General features: G+C 38.3%; 3 protein-coding genes and 1 pseudogene across 3 annotated transcripts; 1 reads left to right on the top strand and 3 right to left on the bottom strand.

Annotated features, from left to right (window-relative positions):
- Positions 1-2158: 2158 nt before the first annotated feature.
- On the top strand, positions 2159-3548 carry LOC9300883 (annotated as a pseudogene).
- A 31-nt stretch (positions 3549-3579) lies between these two features.
- LOC9300882 lies at positions 3580-6311 on the bottom strand. Its single transcript, XM_002864761.2, has 6 exons — positions 6225-6311; positions 5502-5573; positions 5122-5193; positions 4747-4818; positions 4320-4367; positions 3580-4115 (listed from the first exon to the last, which is right to left on the bottom strand). The coding sequence occupies exons 1-6, from the start codon at positions 6280-6282 to the stop codon at positions 3895-3897; spliced, it is 543 nt and encodes a 180-aa protein (XP_002864807.1). The 5' UTR covers positions 6283-6311; the 3' UTR covers positions 3580-3894.
- A 6569-nt stretch (positions 6312-12880) lies between these two features.
- LOC110225299 (F-box protein At5g62510-like) lies at positions 12881-13675 on the bottom strand (the record flags this gene model as incomplete). Its single annotated transcript, XM_021014690.1, is given in 4 exon segments — positions 12881-13041; positions 13044-13124; positions 13127-13177; positions 13180-13675. Coding segments are annotated over 4 exon segments (789 nt in total), but the record flags the coding sequence as incomplete, so codon positions are not given.
- Positions 13676-14899: 1224 nt separating this feature from the next.
- On the bottom strand, positions 14900-16351 carry LOC9302574 (putative F-box protein At5g62660). Its single transcript, XM_021014662.1, has one exon. The coding sequence runs from the start codon at positions 16228-16230 to the stop codon at positions 14989-14991; it is 1242 nt and encodes a 413-aa protein (XP_020870321.1). The 5' UTR covers positions 16231-16351; the 3' UTR covers positions 14900-14988.
- Positions 16352-17357: the final 1006 nt, after the last annotated feature.

Raw genomic sequence — 17357 nt, 5'->3', positions numbered from 1 at the left:
AAAAGTAGAGGACACTCTTATGATAATCTTCTTGAGCAAAAATGTTGGATTGGACGGCGGGTAAGGTTACACATTGTCTGGTGGTGGGATTATAGATACACGCCTTTCTGCAAACAATGTAGAGAATCAAGCCGCGAAGAATCATCATGTTGCGTCCTCCCATCCCTGGCATTGCCAAATCTTGGTGGAAAGACTTAGCATTAGTACTAGACGATGATGATAATGATAGCAATACAGACTCGCGAGGGTTATAGCAGACTTCCATTGAATTACACTGGATGTGGTCCACCAAACTCATGTAGAGACGAGGTGGTCGCGGTGGGGATGCGACCTTAAGATAACAGTTGCTAAAACATCGAGAACGGATAAGAGAAAACCAGAGCTTTGAAACGCACTTGAACCTCATCAGCGATTTAGCAGGCAATCTAATCAGAATCTCGATCTGGAGATCCAAAGGAATCTCCGATGCGAACCAATCGTCCCCTCGTCTTCTTCTCATTGCCTTTGACGACTTTTTCTTCCATTGAAAAGATGAAATCAGAGCTAGAGACATAACAATAGCTACTAATTTCACAAACTTTTATATCAGAGCTGGAAATTTTGATAAAAATTTACTCTTTTTTCTAAGGAAAGGAAGGAAAAAAAAAATAAAGAAGCTCTTTTTGAGATCTGAGTAAGAGAGACAAAAACAGAGGAAGAAGACGAGCAGGCTGAGCTCACGATTCTAGGTTTTCAAAATCTTTGGCAATTTTCTTCTTACACCCAAACGACGTCGTTTGTCTTTGCTCTAGTCTAAGGAAAAGTAGTAAACTCTTTGGGCTACCAATAATTGGGCCTTAATTTGTGCTCTCAAACTCTTTTATGATGAAGCAAGAGATGATGATAGGCTGATAATACGTACCCCGGGCCATTAGCGGATTGCTTCAAAATTTGTTAAAGAATGAATACTAACTTGTGAACTTAATGTAATGAAACAAGCTGATCTAAATGATTCTTTTAAGGCAAATACCATAAAAAAATTTTTACCTACATATGTAAAAGCCAGTCTATTTACCCTGATGGAGCTGGTTTGTGACTTTTCCATCCGCGGTTATTTTCTTTGCTTTACTATGAACAACATCCACTTTTACAAATATATCATCCATCATCTTCCTGTTATGTGTGTTTGACTTGCACATACTCACAAGATGCCACGCTGTTGTTATCTACATAATTTCATTCCTTTCTTTCGTACCTTAATACTATTTTTCATTTGATAGTGCTTTGTTATCACAGATTTCATTTAAGGGTTTCTGATATCTTGATCTAAAGTGTATATATATGACTCCACTTTTTCAATTAGCATGGGCGCCCAGGTATCTGCATTTTAACCGAGTGGGATGAGTTCAAGAAACTCGATTTCCAACGGATCTTTGAGAATATGCAGAAACCGGCTTTTGTTTTTGACGGTAGAAACGTGGTCGACGCTGATAAACTCAGGCAGATTGGGTTTATTGTTTACTCCATTGGTAAGCCATTGGACCAGTGGCTCAAGGACATGCCTGCTCTTGCCTCAACAACAACCAAACCTCTTCCTTAGCTTTTTTCTCCATTTTTTCCTAATTCTCATGAGTTTTTCCATATATCTTTAACTATGTTTTGATCAATAATTGTCGCTTTTTTTTCTTGGTTTTATGAATTCCAACAGAGATTTTAGGTTTGGTTTTTGTTGGTAATTATGTACCTTGGGTTATCAAATATTGTAAAGCTTTTCGAGTATTATTTTCATAATATAAAAGCTTTCCCTAGCTGGATTTCTACTTCAGTTTCTAATATGAGTAAAAGATTCTGTTAAATTATTTTTCCAATTTAGTCGACGCCTCCACGGTCATGATGTGCCACGTGGGAACCTTGTAGTCGAAAAATAAAGTTTCGCTCCTCTGTTCTTGACGATTTACTATAATGCCCCTTTCACGACGTTACTTCGCTCAGTGCTTATATCTTCTCCGCTTCTCTCTGTTTCCTCCATTCCTCTCGCTCACTTGTTCTCCCGAAAAGTCACAGAAACTCAAAATGTTTGTATTCTTTCGTTTGATTCGATAGTCTCAAGCTTCTCTGTTTCTTCGACACTTTCTCTCTCAGTATTTCTCAGGAAAGTGACGAGAAACAGAGCATAATCCTCCTTATTTCTTCAACTCATCTGAGAGTTTCTTTGATAATGAGTCCGGCTTGGGTTTGTTGCTTTATTATCTACCTCTACATCATCTACCTCGTCTTCATTGACTTCTTCTTTATCAACAAACCCCGTGTATTTCGCGCCTAAATGGAAGAAGAACACCAAGATCTTCTACATAAACCCATCTATGGAGCTCTGCGAAATCTGAAGATTACTCAGTCACGCAACAAACCAACAGCGAGATTTTACTTGTTACTACGGTATAAGGGAAAACCCGAAGAAGAAAACCCTGGAATCTCCGGAACTAATGAAGAAGATTTTGTTTCGATGCGAAGAATGTGGAAAAGGGTTTCGGTACGAGAAATGTTTTTCAAATCATCGAGCGACGATGCATTTATCGACGAACCAGAAGGTTTATGAAGAATCCATGATGACTCTGTGTCGTATCTTCAGTTTTGTGAGGAAGAAGAAAAGATCGAGACTTGTTAGGTATAAGAAGACTTCATTTTCTTGTTCGTATAGTACATTTCTTGAACCGCGTTCTGTTTTTGATGCGAATGATGAAGAATTAGAAGTGGCGGATTGTTTGATTCTATTGTCTGAGAGTACTCCCAAGTTTGTAGACGGACTGAAACTTCTTGCTGAGGCAGTACATGTTACTCATGATTCATGAAACACCTAAAAGTAGCTATGATTTGGGTTGTTTGCGTAACAAGAAACCGCGAAAAGGTGGTGAATTTGAATATGGGGTTTTCAGTGATGAGCAAAGATTTATGGAAGAAAGGTTTAGTAGTTATGGAACATCGAAAGAACCAGCTAGCTTCTTGAGAGATGATAACAGATTGGATCAGCAGAAACGAAGAAAAGCTGGTGAATTTGAATCTGGGTTTTTGAGTAATGAGCAAAGAATGCTAAAAGAAGAGATTACTACTCCTGTTACATTCAAAGGTCCAGCAAGTTTCTTGGGATACAAGTGTGTTTTGGATCAGCAGAAGCTGCGAAATGGAGGTGAATTTGGTTCTTTGAGTAATGAGCAAAAACTGATGGAAGGGACATGGAAAGAACCAGCGAGTTTCTTGGGAACAAAGATTGAATTGGAACAGCGGAAACTGCGAAAAGCTGGTGACTTGGAAAACTGGGTATTACAGAACTGAGCTTGGAGTAGGAGCTATGGAGTGTTCTGATTCAGATACTGAGATGATCACTGAATCTGATAAGAAGAACGTTGAGCATCAATGCAGGTTTTGCAACAAGATATATTCGTCTTATCAAGCATCAGGAGGTCATCGGATGAGCAAATGTAAGAACAAGAAGAATTTCAGAGAGGAATCAGTGAACAGTGTTCGCTTGGTTACAATGACTAAATATCTGATTATTTGACAACATATTTTGGAAGTGATATTTGCCTGCAATAGACCAAGATATTTAAGAGAGAAGCAGATATTACTTAAATCCAAAACAGACACCAAGTATATTCCTGTTTTGCAGAAGGTGCACATGGTAAATCTGAAATCACAAACCAAAACCAGTGTATCGCTCAATCACAGGATTTAATGAGAGTTTAGAAATCCTTGTTGAGCTCACTGCAATCTAAATCCATGTTTTGCAAAAGGTGCACATGGTAAATCCGAAATCACAAACCAAAACCAGTGTATCGCTCAATCACAGGATATAATGAGAGTTTAGAAATCCTTGTTGAGCTCACTGCAAGATGCATCCCTGTTTTGCTGGCTGGGAGCTTAATAGCTATGACCATACTTTCGACGACGGTGCTTCTTCTTACCCTTCCTATGACCAAACATCCTCTTCTGTGCTGCAGTGAGGCTCATGGTCCCAGGACCTCTATTGAGCTTTTTCCTTGCAGACCGGCTAAGTTGAGGCTGAGACACTTGCACAACAGGAGGACGTTGAACAGGGCGTGGGAGATCTCTGATCAGATGGTTTCTGTTGACAGTCAGACCTGTCACAACAAACAAAAAAAAAGATACAGGAAATAATCAGAATCCACCATATCAAACGACGGAGGTAAATCTGAGAAATAAAGTAAGAATGTTTTCATACTATTTTGATTTGCTATTTCAAATTGTAAAATTTCAGAACCTAAAGAAAGAGTTTAAAACCTCATAATAACCAACTCAGATCTAAAGAAGAAAGAGTTGTTTACCTGGGAGAGCAGCTTCTTCTGGAGCAACATGAACAGGGACAAGAGGAGCTACAAAATTCAAGAATAGTTGAAAGATAGCCTCACGTCAGGACGCACAAGAGCTACAGACATATACATGATATAAAATAAAATCTCCTAAACACAGAGTTCAATACCTAAAGATCAGAGAGAATTAATTCAAACATCGAGATCCTGAATCAGAGAGCACATAAACCTAACATAGAGATCTAAATCGGAGAGAATCAAAACCTAAAAACACATAGAGAACTAATCATGCAGATAAATAAGCAACGATGAATCTGAACCTAGCTAACAAGCATCGTACAACCGTGCTAATCATAATTTACCAGAACTATCGAAAATCTGAGAGAATAAACCCCTGAAATCAAAATCCTATCACGCACTTAAGGAAGAAAGAGAGTTATACCTTGGAGAGCAGCTTGCTCTTGAGCAACAGCAACAAGGTCAGGATTGGCATGCACAGGGACGACGAGAGGAGCTACAAAATTCAAGAATAGTACAAAGACAGCCTCAGGAGCACATTTAGCAACGAAACAAACAGCAAAATCAAACACAAACCATGAACACATTTAGCAACAAAACAAATTGCAAAATCAAACATCGAGATCCTGAATCAGAGAGCACATAAACCTAACATAGAGATCTAAATGGGAGAAAATCACAACCTAAAAGCACAGAGAGAACCAATCACGCAGATAAATAAGCAACGATCAGGATTAGAGAGCATAAACACCTGAAATCAAAATCCTATCACGCAGCTAAGGAAGAAAGAGAGTTATACCTGGGAGAGCAGCTTGCTCTTGAGCAACAGCAACAAGGACAGGATTGGCATGCACAGGGACGACAAGGGGAGCTACAAAATTCAAGAATAGTAAAAATACAGCCTCATGTCAGGAACACATGTAGCAACAAAACAAACAGCAAAATCAAACGCAAACCATGAACACATTTAGCAACAAAACAAATTGCAAAATCAAACATCGAGATCCTGAATCAGAGAGCACATAAACCTAACATAGAGATCTAAATGGGAGAGAATCAAAACCTAAAAACACATAGAGAACCAATCACGCAGATAAATAAGCAACGATCAGGATTAGAGAGCATAAACACTTGAAATCAAAATCCTATCACGCAGCTAAGGAAGAAAGAGAGTTATACCTGGGAGAGCAACTTGCTCTTGAGCAACAGCAACAAGGACAGGATTGGCATTCACAGGGACAACGAGAGGAGCTACAAAATTCAAGAATAGTAAAAAGAAAGCCTCATGTCAGGAACACAATTAGCAACAAAACAAACAGCAAAATTAAACGCAAACCATGAACACATTTAGCAACAAACCAAATTGCAAAATCAAACATCGAGATCCTGAATCAGAGAGCACATAAACCTAACATAGAGATCTAAATCGGAGAGAATCAAAACCTAAAAACACATAGAGAACTAATCATGCAGATAAATAAGCAACGATGAATCTGAACCTAGCTAACAAGCATCGTACAACAGTGCCCAATCAGAAATTCACCAGATCTAGCGAAAATCGGAGAGAATAAACAGCTGAAATCAAAATCCTATCACGCACCTAAGATCAACGCAGAGAAAATAAGCAACGAATCCATACCAAAATCGGAATACAACATCAATGAGTGTGTTCGATAGGTTCAAAATCTCGTCGTCTATGATTTCAGAAATCGAGTTTCGTTCAAGTATCAAATAGTTCATCGTTACCAGATCCAGATTTACCAAACTCAAAACACTTCCGACGAACACTTTTAGCAACAAAACAAAAGCAAAATCCTCCTTCTAAACACGAAATCGCTACAAAATCCTTGCTCGGAAACAAGTTTTAGGTCATCTGAAGAAGGAAGATGTCGAAAAATTTACCAGCTCTTGCTCTTCTCGAAAATCGCCTTCGCAAGCAGAGCATCTTACTCATCTTCATTTTCGAAAATCTTTTTCTGAAATGAAATGAATTTTCAAAATCCGTAAAATGCGTTGAGAAAGCGGAAAATCTTATTATATATTTATACAAAAATGTGGGCCTAACCCGCTTGGGCCATACATTTTTTGGGCCTAGTAATAATAACTTCCCTAAAACATTAATAATCATCATCGATTGTAGGATTTGCTAAAATTCTAGAAACAACAAACACTTATACTTTTTTTTTTTTTTTAAACGTAGAAAATGTTGATCTTAAATAAAGTTGTAAATAATTTATTTTCTTTTATTTCAAGGAAACTTTAGCTGATAAATTTAAAAGTTTCACAATTTCGGTGGACAATAATAATTATAGATCATTCATTTAGTATTATGTATCTAATTGGACCTACATCGTTCATGAAATTAAGTATAGCCCAATAACAAATTTTCATTGATTCATCATCCATTTATGGGTTTCTGAATGAGAGATCTTTAAATACATGCATGATTATGATTAAGGTTATTTCTAGCTAAGATTTGGATATCTCTAGCTAAGCTAATTTGAATTAAGGGTTTTTGTTTAATCGGGATTATTTCAATAGGGGTTATGGACAGCTCTAAATATTCAAAACAGTGTAACGATTTAGGTGAGTTAATTAATCTAATTTAACCTATTCAATGTATCACATTAACATTGTTTGTCGACTAATTTAGATATAGGATTCTAACTAATAAAGATATTGACATACTATTTATTTAAGAAATTGAAATGGTTACGCATAAAACGTATTACAGTGCGATTAATTTCAGATTTCTTTACGATATGTTTTTAATCAATATAATTATTTTGTATTGTTTACATGTTTGTTTGCTTATAATATGACTTTAAAACGTATAAAAAGCTCAATTTGTTGAAAATTAAGAGTTCATATTTAGAAGACGATATGTTGTTACTTGTTAGTAATAACTTCATATAAAGACATTGATTGAAATGATGCAAGTCAAACACGATTTAGGTGAGTTAACTATACTAATCTAATTTAACATATTCATTGTATCACATTAACATTGTTTGTCGACTAATTTAGTTATGCACATATGGGATTCTAACTAAGAGAAATATTGACCTACAATTCATTTAAGAAATTGAAATGGTTACGTACAAAACGTGTTACATGTGTCGGTCGTGGCCTCGCAAAGAAGAAGAAGACTCGATACAACACAATGACACATTCTCGATGTCCGCAAGCAAACGGATTCAAGGGGTAATTTCGTCATTTCAGCTTCTACCTAAACGGATTCAAAGGTTAATTCAAACGGTTCCTTTTTCCATTTCTGTGATTATTCCCCTATTCTATTCATAGCTATAATTATGTACTTGGAGCTCAAGAAACAAAACTAATTCAAAAGCTTTAAGATTTTTCAAGTTTGTATCAAAAGTTCCTATTTCTCAAAGTTGAAGCATTTTTTGATGATTCAGAGCAAGAAGGATCAACGATCTCTGAATCTGGAAGCTGCGATTCTTATTCTGCTGGCCGTCGTCTTTTGCTGTCGGGGTTATGGAATTGCTTGAAGGAGAGATAAAGCTCATGATTTGATCTATCGTAATTGTAAATCTGGTCTCGGTGATCAATGTCATATTCTCTCCGTTCTTAGAAAACGGATTCAGGACCATTGGATCTGGTGCGAAGCTCAAGACTTTTCAGAATTTTCAAGAGCACAAGACCCCCCAAAATCTATGACATGGATGCAACCGAAACTTCACGGTCTTTGTTGGATAATTCCAACTAACTTGAGGAGCAAGTTATCTTCTTCTAGAAGATGCTAGAAGAGATACAAGAAAGGAAATCCAAGAAAGGAAATCAAGAGAAAAGGAAATACAAATAATGTCAAGTTGGACAAGATTTGTAAGTCTTCCTATTCACAATAGGCAAAGAAGAAGCTTGGTTCTAGTATAAATAAGAGCTTTATGAAGAACAAGAGAGGCAGCTCAGCAGGGGAGCTCGTGCAGCTCAAGCGGGGAGCTCGTGTAGCTCAGAGGAGCTCAAGGAGCTTGAGTAGCTCGTATAGCCGAAGTAGCTCAGAGGGTAGCTCAGAGGTAGCTCAGAGGAGAGCTCGTGAAGGCAGCTCAAGAGGAGAGCTAGTGAAGAAGAAGAGAGAGAGCTTGAGAGAAAGCTCAAAGAGCTTAGTGTAGCTCAAAGAGCTTAGTGTAGCTCGGGGAGCTCGAATAGCCCAGGGGAGCTCGAATAGCTCAGGGTGAGCTCAGAACAGCTCGGGGGGAGTTCTGCTACCAGAGAAGCTCCAGCATCCGAAGATGAGAGTTAAGACACGTGGAGGTGTTGAGACAGATCTCATGAGAGTCTAGAGAAAGAGACTCATATAGGCTTAGGGGTAGATAAGTTCTATATATGAGAGGCTATGGAGAGTTGTTCCATAAGACCTCAGAGAGGACAGAAGAGAGAGATTTCGTTTTGTGAAGTTTCTAAATCAATAAAGAAAGGTTATTCTTTAATCTCTTGTTCTCGTGTTGCTGAATCACTTTCTGAATCATTCAGTAACTTAATCAGAGCAGTCAAGATAAGGTGATCTTGATTTGAATTGGTATCAGAGCAAGTCGGCTCTGAACTTTATTTGGTATCAGAGCTTCTGGTTTGAAGACTCTAGACGAGACCTATGGTATGGCAGAGCTTAGTTTGAAGACTCTGTACAAGTTCAGAACTTAGTTTGAAGACTCTGGACAAGACCTGTGGTGTGTTAGAGCTTAGTTTGAAGACTCTAGACAAGACCAGTGGTACGTGACTCGTAAACAAGTATGGCAAGCGAGAATCCACAACCACGAACCAAGATCATTCATATTGTAGCATCCCTGGAGCAAGTTCTTGACCTAAAGCGGATGGGGTTTGAAGACATTGTTGGGAGGTTACTGGAGTATGAAGAACGTGTTGAGTAAGAAATCCAAAGTAAAGACCAAGGACCTCAAACCCTAAGCATGGAGGCTACGGGAAGTTTCGAGCAGGAAACAGAGGCGGTTATAACAAGAAGACGTTATAACAAAGGAAGCTATAACTACGGTGGTTATGGTAGAGGAAGCTTTGGAGGTGACAGTTCCGGCAGAGGCATGGGACAAGGAAGGTCCGTCTTGCAATCTCAAGGAGGAGTAACCGGTGATCACAACCAAAAGCAGAATTTATCCAAAGTGATGCGACAAGGCTGGTCAGCATCAAGTTGTTTGGAGATAAGCAAGGCAACATGTCTGCAAGCTGAAGGACTTCCTGAGGGACATGCTGAAGGACTTGCTGCAGGACTCGTTGAAGGACTCGCTGAAGGACTGACTGAATGAATTGCTAATGAATCTACAAGAACATGGCATGCTCAGTTAGGTCATATAAGTTTTTGAGTTGATTCGCGAAGAAGATGCTGGAGAAGGACATGAAGCAGATGATGTCATGGAGGATATCACTCAAGACAACCACGAGGGTGAGGTTGGTGAAGTAGTTCAAGGACTAGCACAACTGAGAAGGTCAGGTCGACAATTGAATCAGCTGTAGTACCTTGAAGACTATGTTCTGAAGTCCGAAACAATTTCCGGATTATTCCAGCAAGCTTATGTTGAAAGTGAGAGACGAGCCAAGATCAACAAGAACATGTGGTTCCTTGTTGACATATCGATTGAAGTTTTCGATCGGTACAAAAGGTTTGAAGAGTGTGTGGAGAAGCAAGCCGGCTTGTCCATCAAAACCTTTCGCACCGATAAAGGAGGAGAGTTTATGGAGCTCAATCGATTACGCATAGAGGAGGAGTCTCTAGGCGTCTAATGAATATTCGATGTTGCATAGAGGAGGAGTCTCTAAGGATCTAATGGAGTTTAATCGATTACGCATAGAGGAGGAGTCTCTAGGCGTCTAATGAATATTCGATGTTGCATAGAGGAGGAGTCTCTAAGCATCTAATGGAGTTCAATCGATTACGCATAGAGGAGGAGTCTCTAGGCGTCTAATGAAGAATCGATATTGCATAGAGGAGGAGTCTCTAGGCATTTAATGAAGAGAGGATGTTGCATAGAGGAGGAGTCTCTAAGCATCTAATGAAGATTTGAGGTTGCATAGAGGAGGAGTCTCTAGGCACCTAATGAAGATTCTGAATGATATGTGGGGAGAAGCCGAACGTCATTCAAGCTTACTAAAAGCTAAGAAGATCATGAGGCCGCATCTCAAGATGGTAGATGATTGGTCAAGAAGTGTGATCACGAGGCCGCATCTCAAGAAGGTAGATGGTTGGTCAATATTGGAACCAAGCCAGGTTCTAATGATGCTAGAATCAAGTCAGATTCTAGAGATGCTAGAACCAAGTCGGGGTCTAGAGAATATCAAACCAAGTCGGGTTATGATATTTGGGTATTCTGTACTAGTCGTTGAAGTAGTACAGAGAGTACTACAGGAAGTTATTCAAGGAGTTGAACAAGAGGTTTGTGCTCAAGGAATACTTCTCGCTGAAGTAGTACATGAAGTATTACATGAAGTAGTACAAGACGTGATTCAAGGAGCAGAACAAGAAGGTTGTGTTCAAGGAATCGTTGAAGTAGTACAAGCACTAGTACAAGAAGTAATTCAAGGAGCAGAACAAGAGGGAGATGCTCAAGGAATGCTTGTGGATACTAAGATGCAGTCAAATTTGAAGATCTCAAAAGCTAAGGAGGAGCAAGAGATTGTATCTCAACAAAGGTTGAAGTTGAGAATGTTCAAGGTGTGGAGCAGAAGGCGGACACACTTACTAAGGCATTGGCGAGAATCAAGTTTCCCGGAATTCAAGTTGGAATTAAGGGGGAGAATGTTGGATAATTCCAACTAACTTGAGGAGCAAGTTATCTCCTTCTAGAAGATGCTAGAAGAGATACAAGAAAGGAAATCCAAGAAAGGAAATCAAGAGAAAAGGAAATACAAATAATATCAAGTTGGACAAGATTTGTAAGTCTTCCTATTCACAATAGGAAAAGAAGAAGCTTGGTTCTAGTATAAATAAGAGCCTTATGAAGAACAAGAGAGGCAGCTCAGCAGGGGAGCTCGTGCAGCTCAAGCGGGGAGCTCGTGTAGCTCAGAGGAGCTCAAGGAGCTTGAGTAGCTCGTATAGCCGAAGTAGCTCAGAGGGTAGCTCAGAGGTAGCTCAGAGGAGAGCTCGTGAGAGCAGCTCAGAGGGAGCTCGTGAAGGCAGCTCAAGAGGAGAGCTCGTGAAGAAGAAGAGAGAGAGCTTGAGAGAAAGCTCAAAGAGCTTAGTGTAGCTCGGGGAGCTCGAATAGCCCAGGGGAGCTCGAATAGCTCGGGGTGAGCTCAGAACAGCTCGGGGGGAGTTCTGCTACCAGAGGAGCTCCACCATCCGAAGATGAGAGTTAAGACACGTGGAGGTGTTGAGACAGATCTGAGACTCATATAGACTTAGGGTAGATAAGTTCTATATATGAGAGGCTATGGAGAGTTGTTCCATAAGACCTCAGAGAGGACAGAAGAGAGAGATTTAGTTTTGTGAAGTTTCTAAATCAATAAAGAAAGGTTATTCTTTAATCTCTTGTTCTCGTGTTGCTGAATCACTTTCTGAATCATTCAGTAACTTAATCAGAGCAGTCAAAATAATGTGATCTTGATTTGAATTGGTATCAGAGCAAGTCGGCTCTGAACTTTAGTCTTAAAATCTCAACGATATCAATATCTCTCTCGAGTAAACGGTTGAGATACTCAAGACAATCCTAGCAAAGTCCCCCTCGTGAGGTTGTGATGCGTCTTCATTGACTAGATCGTGCCTCGTTCTTTGAATAACCTGCAAGGCTCCAACGTTCCCACTTCACCATTGGTTTAGTGACAACCATGTCTTATTCTTCTCGCCTACACAAAGAAACAAAAACTCGCACCTTAAGTAATAATCCCTTTCGAAAGTGTTGAGTATCGATAAGTCTGCGGCTTACAATGTTGTTCGGTGATCATAAGACGTCATTTGGTCACAATGTATAATCCTACCCTCAGACAATACTTTCATTTACCTGAGGTCAAATCTCCGACCTGGCCATACGATATACTTATAATTAAGGACCTGTTGAATTCAAGGCATTGAGAATCGATATTTAAAGAAACATGGACATGTTGAGCCACTGACTCTTCAAAAATGTTATTCTAGTACCGGTTTATCAAAGAAACATGGGCTATAGGGTAAACTTCTTTAGGTAGATAACTTCTTTACATACTAAAAGCACTTCCAGAGATTTTTTTACACAATTGATGAATGCTTAAAGGAAAAACAAAAAACAGAAAAATATATATATATATATATATATATATATATATATATTCATTTCTACTTGAAACAAAAGCTTATATATATCCACAAGGGTTCTAAAACTTGTTCTTGATTTGATATACAGAACATGTAACCTCTGCGATTAAATCCAATCTTACTTGATGATTTTAAAATAAAATTGAATAACACATATTAAACGATTGTTTGTTGCCTAAAATTAAAATAACAAAATAAAATAGTTGCATTGTATTATTAAAGGCGAAAAATAATAAGATAATATGATAATCTTAGCTTGGAATGAGAAGAAAAGAAATAACAAAAAAACAAGTAATAGTATTCAAGTTTCCAAGTGGATGATGCTTTCACTGTTATCCATAAGTTTGAAACCAAAGTCCGGTATTCCTTTGATCCCAACCTTCTTATGGTCCGGCATTCCTTTGATTTCAACCTTCCTCCAATCATTCTTCAGTATATCATAATAGAGAATGTAAAAGGGGAACACAACTCACTTGGTACCAAGATAACCTCGCCGTTTTGAGTTGTATCTTCTACCGTCAATAGAATGTCGTTATCAACTAAAGCAGCTGAGAAGGCTGCAAACTCAAAGCTTTCCTCGACCAGTTTCCAGCATTTCCAAGACCCATAAGTCCACCAAACCGTTTTCTTTAAGACTAGTATGATAAAAAATAGCTGGTTTCCCACCATACTCTATAAAACCCAGAGAGCCAACATATGCAGACACCACAAGAGGCGCTTGGATTATGTTAAATTCTTCAGATCTAACGTCAAAGCTGACAACGATATCCTCAAACATACTAGTGAAAGCAAGATAATATATAACTCCACCGATGCACAGTCCAGGTCTTGTAGATATATGAGGTTGATCAAACTCTATTCTTTTCCAAGAATCTCCAACTTCTAGTACGAAGACCCAATGCTCCAAGTTTATCATGTCCAAATCTTGTGAAGATGATGACACAAAATTACAAACTACTTTGTATTGATCAAGAACAGGATCGTGTCCCAAGAAGTAGAGGACACTATGATCATTTCCTTGAACAAAGATGTTGAATTTGATGGCGGGTAAGGTTACGCTTTGTAATCTATACAATCGAAGTTGTATGGTACATAATATGCATCACCATGCACGCCAAAAACGATGGTTCAAGAGGAGTAATTAATAAGATCTAAATTGTTTCAATCCTAATTTTTGTTTTTTAAATTGTGCACTTAAATGGGACAAAACAAATTCATTAAAACAAAAAATAAGTCACATTTAAAATGGAAAATATTTTCAATTTTTAAGTACGTGTCAAACACAAACAGATCTTCCATTCGTATTTGACATTTACTTTTTAAAACTAATTAACAAAGGAATTTTTGCTTGCAATGTGTGAAGTCTTATGTTCATATTTGGAAAAGAAACACAAATACAAACGATGGAAGTCTAAGTGAAAATACCTGGAGCCAATCCGAATCCATGCAAACTTGAAGAGAAGTGAGACCCATTGGGTGTTTTGCTTGTATGTTTGTTAAGTTTGGGGGAGAGTGAGAGTTTTTAAGACAAGTTCCTGAACAGAATCTAGAGAGAGAAATATTGTAGAAGAGAGAAATGTGAGATGATGAGAAGAAGACTTGGCCGGGAGTTTTCCGGGAGCCGATTATGGTTGACCATTGCTTGGAGACGCATTAGAATCTCACAAGAGACTTGGCCGGGAGTTTCTTCAGTATCTCCACCGTCAGATCGAAAGGAATATTGATATCACCGGCTATTATTTCAAGGCAGCACTTACGTTTAGGAGATTGTGAGAGCTTATGATCATTCTCTTCTCTTTCTCCCTTCATAGTGATTAGTTACTTAAAATTCATCATCTCTACATGCACAAGAAAGATGATAGGAATAGTAACTGACAAACTCTATACCGGCAACTCTTGCTCCGATTATGATCATGACATGGTCAATAGAAAAGCAATTGGCTGAAAGATGCTAACTTTGCCAATGAAAGACCATCATAGATCTAAATGTCTCTAGCAAGAGACTCTATCTTGCATATGAGATTAACATACCTCGTATACTTGTTATGTGATTTGAAATTCAAACAAACAAAGGTAGGTAAAAATAAATCAGTAGTTCAATTAAACAGCAAACCCACTTTTTTGGGTCTGCTGATGTCATCTTTTTAATCTAACAGTTGAGGTTAGTTTTCATTTAATCTTAGGGCTGTGAAATCAATCAATAAATCATAATATACTAGCTACCATGTTTCTTATTCTTCTTAGTAAGATGATTTTTGATCAAAGTCAATTTTGTCACCATAAAAAACAAAGGTAAGTTCAAAATTCAAAATATCAAAAAAAAAAAAAAACAATCAACATAAATAAAACAAAATTACAAAATAAATAGTTCCCAATGTATTGAAGGTAAGAAATGTCGACATGGCAATTTCAAATTTCCAAGTGCAGGATACTTTCACTCTCATCCATAAGATCGAAATAAAAAAGTAAGTTGGTGTCATCAAGCTTACCAAACCATTGTTTCGGTATTCCTCTGATTCTAACCTTTCTCAAATCATTTTTTTTGGGATCATAATACAAAACGTAATAAGGGGAATGCAACAATACGGGTGCCAAGATAATCTCGCCGTTTTGAGTAGTACCTTTAACCGTGAATGATAATTTCTTATCAACTAAATGCATCTGACAAGGCTGCAAAACCAGGGATTTCTTCGACCATTTTCCAGCATCTTCCAAGACCCATAAGTCCACGGAACCTTTGCGTTTAAGATGGGAATGATCAAAAACAGATGGTTTTCCAAGATACTCTATAAAACCCATGGGCTTAAATGCAGACGCGACAGGAGGTCCTTGGATCCATTTGAACTCTTCAGACATAACATCAAAACTGACAAGGATATCGCTAGACATACAAGCGGAAGCCAAAAAATATATGACTCCGTTGATGCACAGTCCTAGTCGTGCAGGACAATGAGGTAGATCAAACTCAATTCTTTTCCACGAACCTCCGGGTTCTAGTACGAAGACCCAATGCTCTGAGGTTATCCTCTTAAACCTTTTTGAGGATACTGCAACAGTGCAAACTACTTTGTATTGATCAAGAACAGGATCGTGTCCTAAAAAGTAGAGGACACTCTTATGATAATCTTCTTGAGCAAAAATGTTGGATTGGACGGCGGGTAAGGTTACACATTGTCTGGTGGTGGGATTATAGATACACGCCTTTCTGCAAACAATGTATAGAATCAAGCCGCGAAGAATCATCATGTTGCGTCCTCCCATCCCTGGCATTGTCAAATCTTGGTGGAAAGACTTTGCATCAGTACTAGACGATGATGATAATGATAGCAATACAGACTCGCGAGGGTTATAGCAGACTTCCATTGAATTACACTGGATGTGGTCCACCAAACTCATGTATAGACGAGGTGCTCGCGGTGGGGAAGCCACCGTAAGATAACGATTGCTAAAATATCGACAACGGATAAGAGAAAACCAGAGCTTTGAAACGCACTTGAACCTCATCAGCGATTTAGCAGGCAATCTAATCAGAATCTCGATCTGGAGATCCAAAGGAATCTCCGATGCGAACCAATCGTCCCCTCGTCTTCTTCTCATTGCCTTTGACGACTTTTTCTTCCATTGAAAAGATGAAATCAGAGCTAGAGACATAACAATAGCTACTAATTTCACAAACTTTTATATCAGAGCTGGAAATTTTGATAAAAATTTACTCTTTTTTCTAAGGAAAGGAAGGAAAAAAAAAATAAAGAAGCTCTTTTTGAGATCTGAGTAAGAGAGACAAAAACAGAGGAAGAAGACGAGCAGGCTGAGCTCACGATTCTAGGTTTTCAAAATCTTTGGCAATTTTCTTCTTACACCCAAACGACGTCGTTTGTCTTTGCTCTAGTCTAAGGAAAAGTAGTAAACTCTTTGGGCTACCAATAATTGGGCCTTAATTTGTGCTCTCAAACTCTTTTATGATGAAGCAAGAGATGATGATAGGCTGATAATACGTACCCCGGGCCATTAGCGGATTGCTTCAAAATTTGTTAAAGAATGAATACTAACTTGTGAACTTAATGTAATGAAACAAGCTGATCTAAATGATTCTTTTAAGGCAAATACCATAAAAAAATTTTTACCTACATATGTAAAAGCCAGTCTATTTACCCTGATGGAGCTGGTTTGTGACTTTTCCATCCGCGGTTATTTTCTTTGCTTTACTATGAACAACATCCACTTTTACAAATATATCATCCATCATCTTCCTGTTATGTGTGTTTGACTTGCACATACTCACAAGATGCCACGCTGTTGTTATCTACATAATTTCATTCCTTTCTTTCGTACCTTAATACTATTTTTCATTTGATAGTGCTTTGTTATCACAGATTTCATTTAAGGGTTTCTGATATCTTGATCTAAAGTGTATATATATGACTCCACTTTTTCAATTAGCATGGGCGCCCAGGTATCTGCATTTTAACCGAGTGGGATGAGTTCAAGAAACTCGATTTCCAACGGATCTTTGAGAATATGCAGAAACCGGCTTTTGTTTTTGACGGTAGAAACGTGGTCGACGCTGATAAACTCAGGCAGATTGGATTTATTGTTTACTCCATTGGTAAGCCATTGGACCAGTGGCTCAAGGACATGCCTGCTCTTGCCTCAACAACAACCAAACCTCTTCCTTAGCTTTTTTCTCCATTTTTTCCTAATTCTCATGAGTTTTTCCATATATCTTTAACTATGTTTTGATCAATAATTGTCGCTTTTTTTTCTTGGTTTTATGAATT

This window comes from Arabidopsis lyrata, assembly GCF_000004255.2.
Source record: "Arabidopsis lyrata subsp. lyrata unplaced genomic scaffold ARALYscaffold_8, whole genome shotgun sequence".
NCBI classification, from domain to species: domain Eukaryota; kingdom Viridiplantae; phylum Streptophyta; class Magnoliopsida; order Brassicales; family Brassicaceae; genus Arabidopsis; species Arabidopsis lyrata.
Note: the sequence above shows the minus strand (reverse complement) of the source record. Positions and strands in the feature narration are given on the sequence as shown.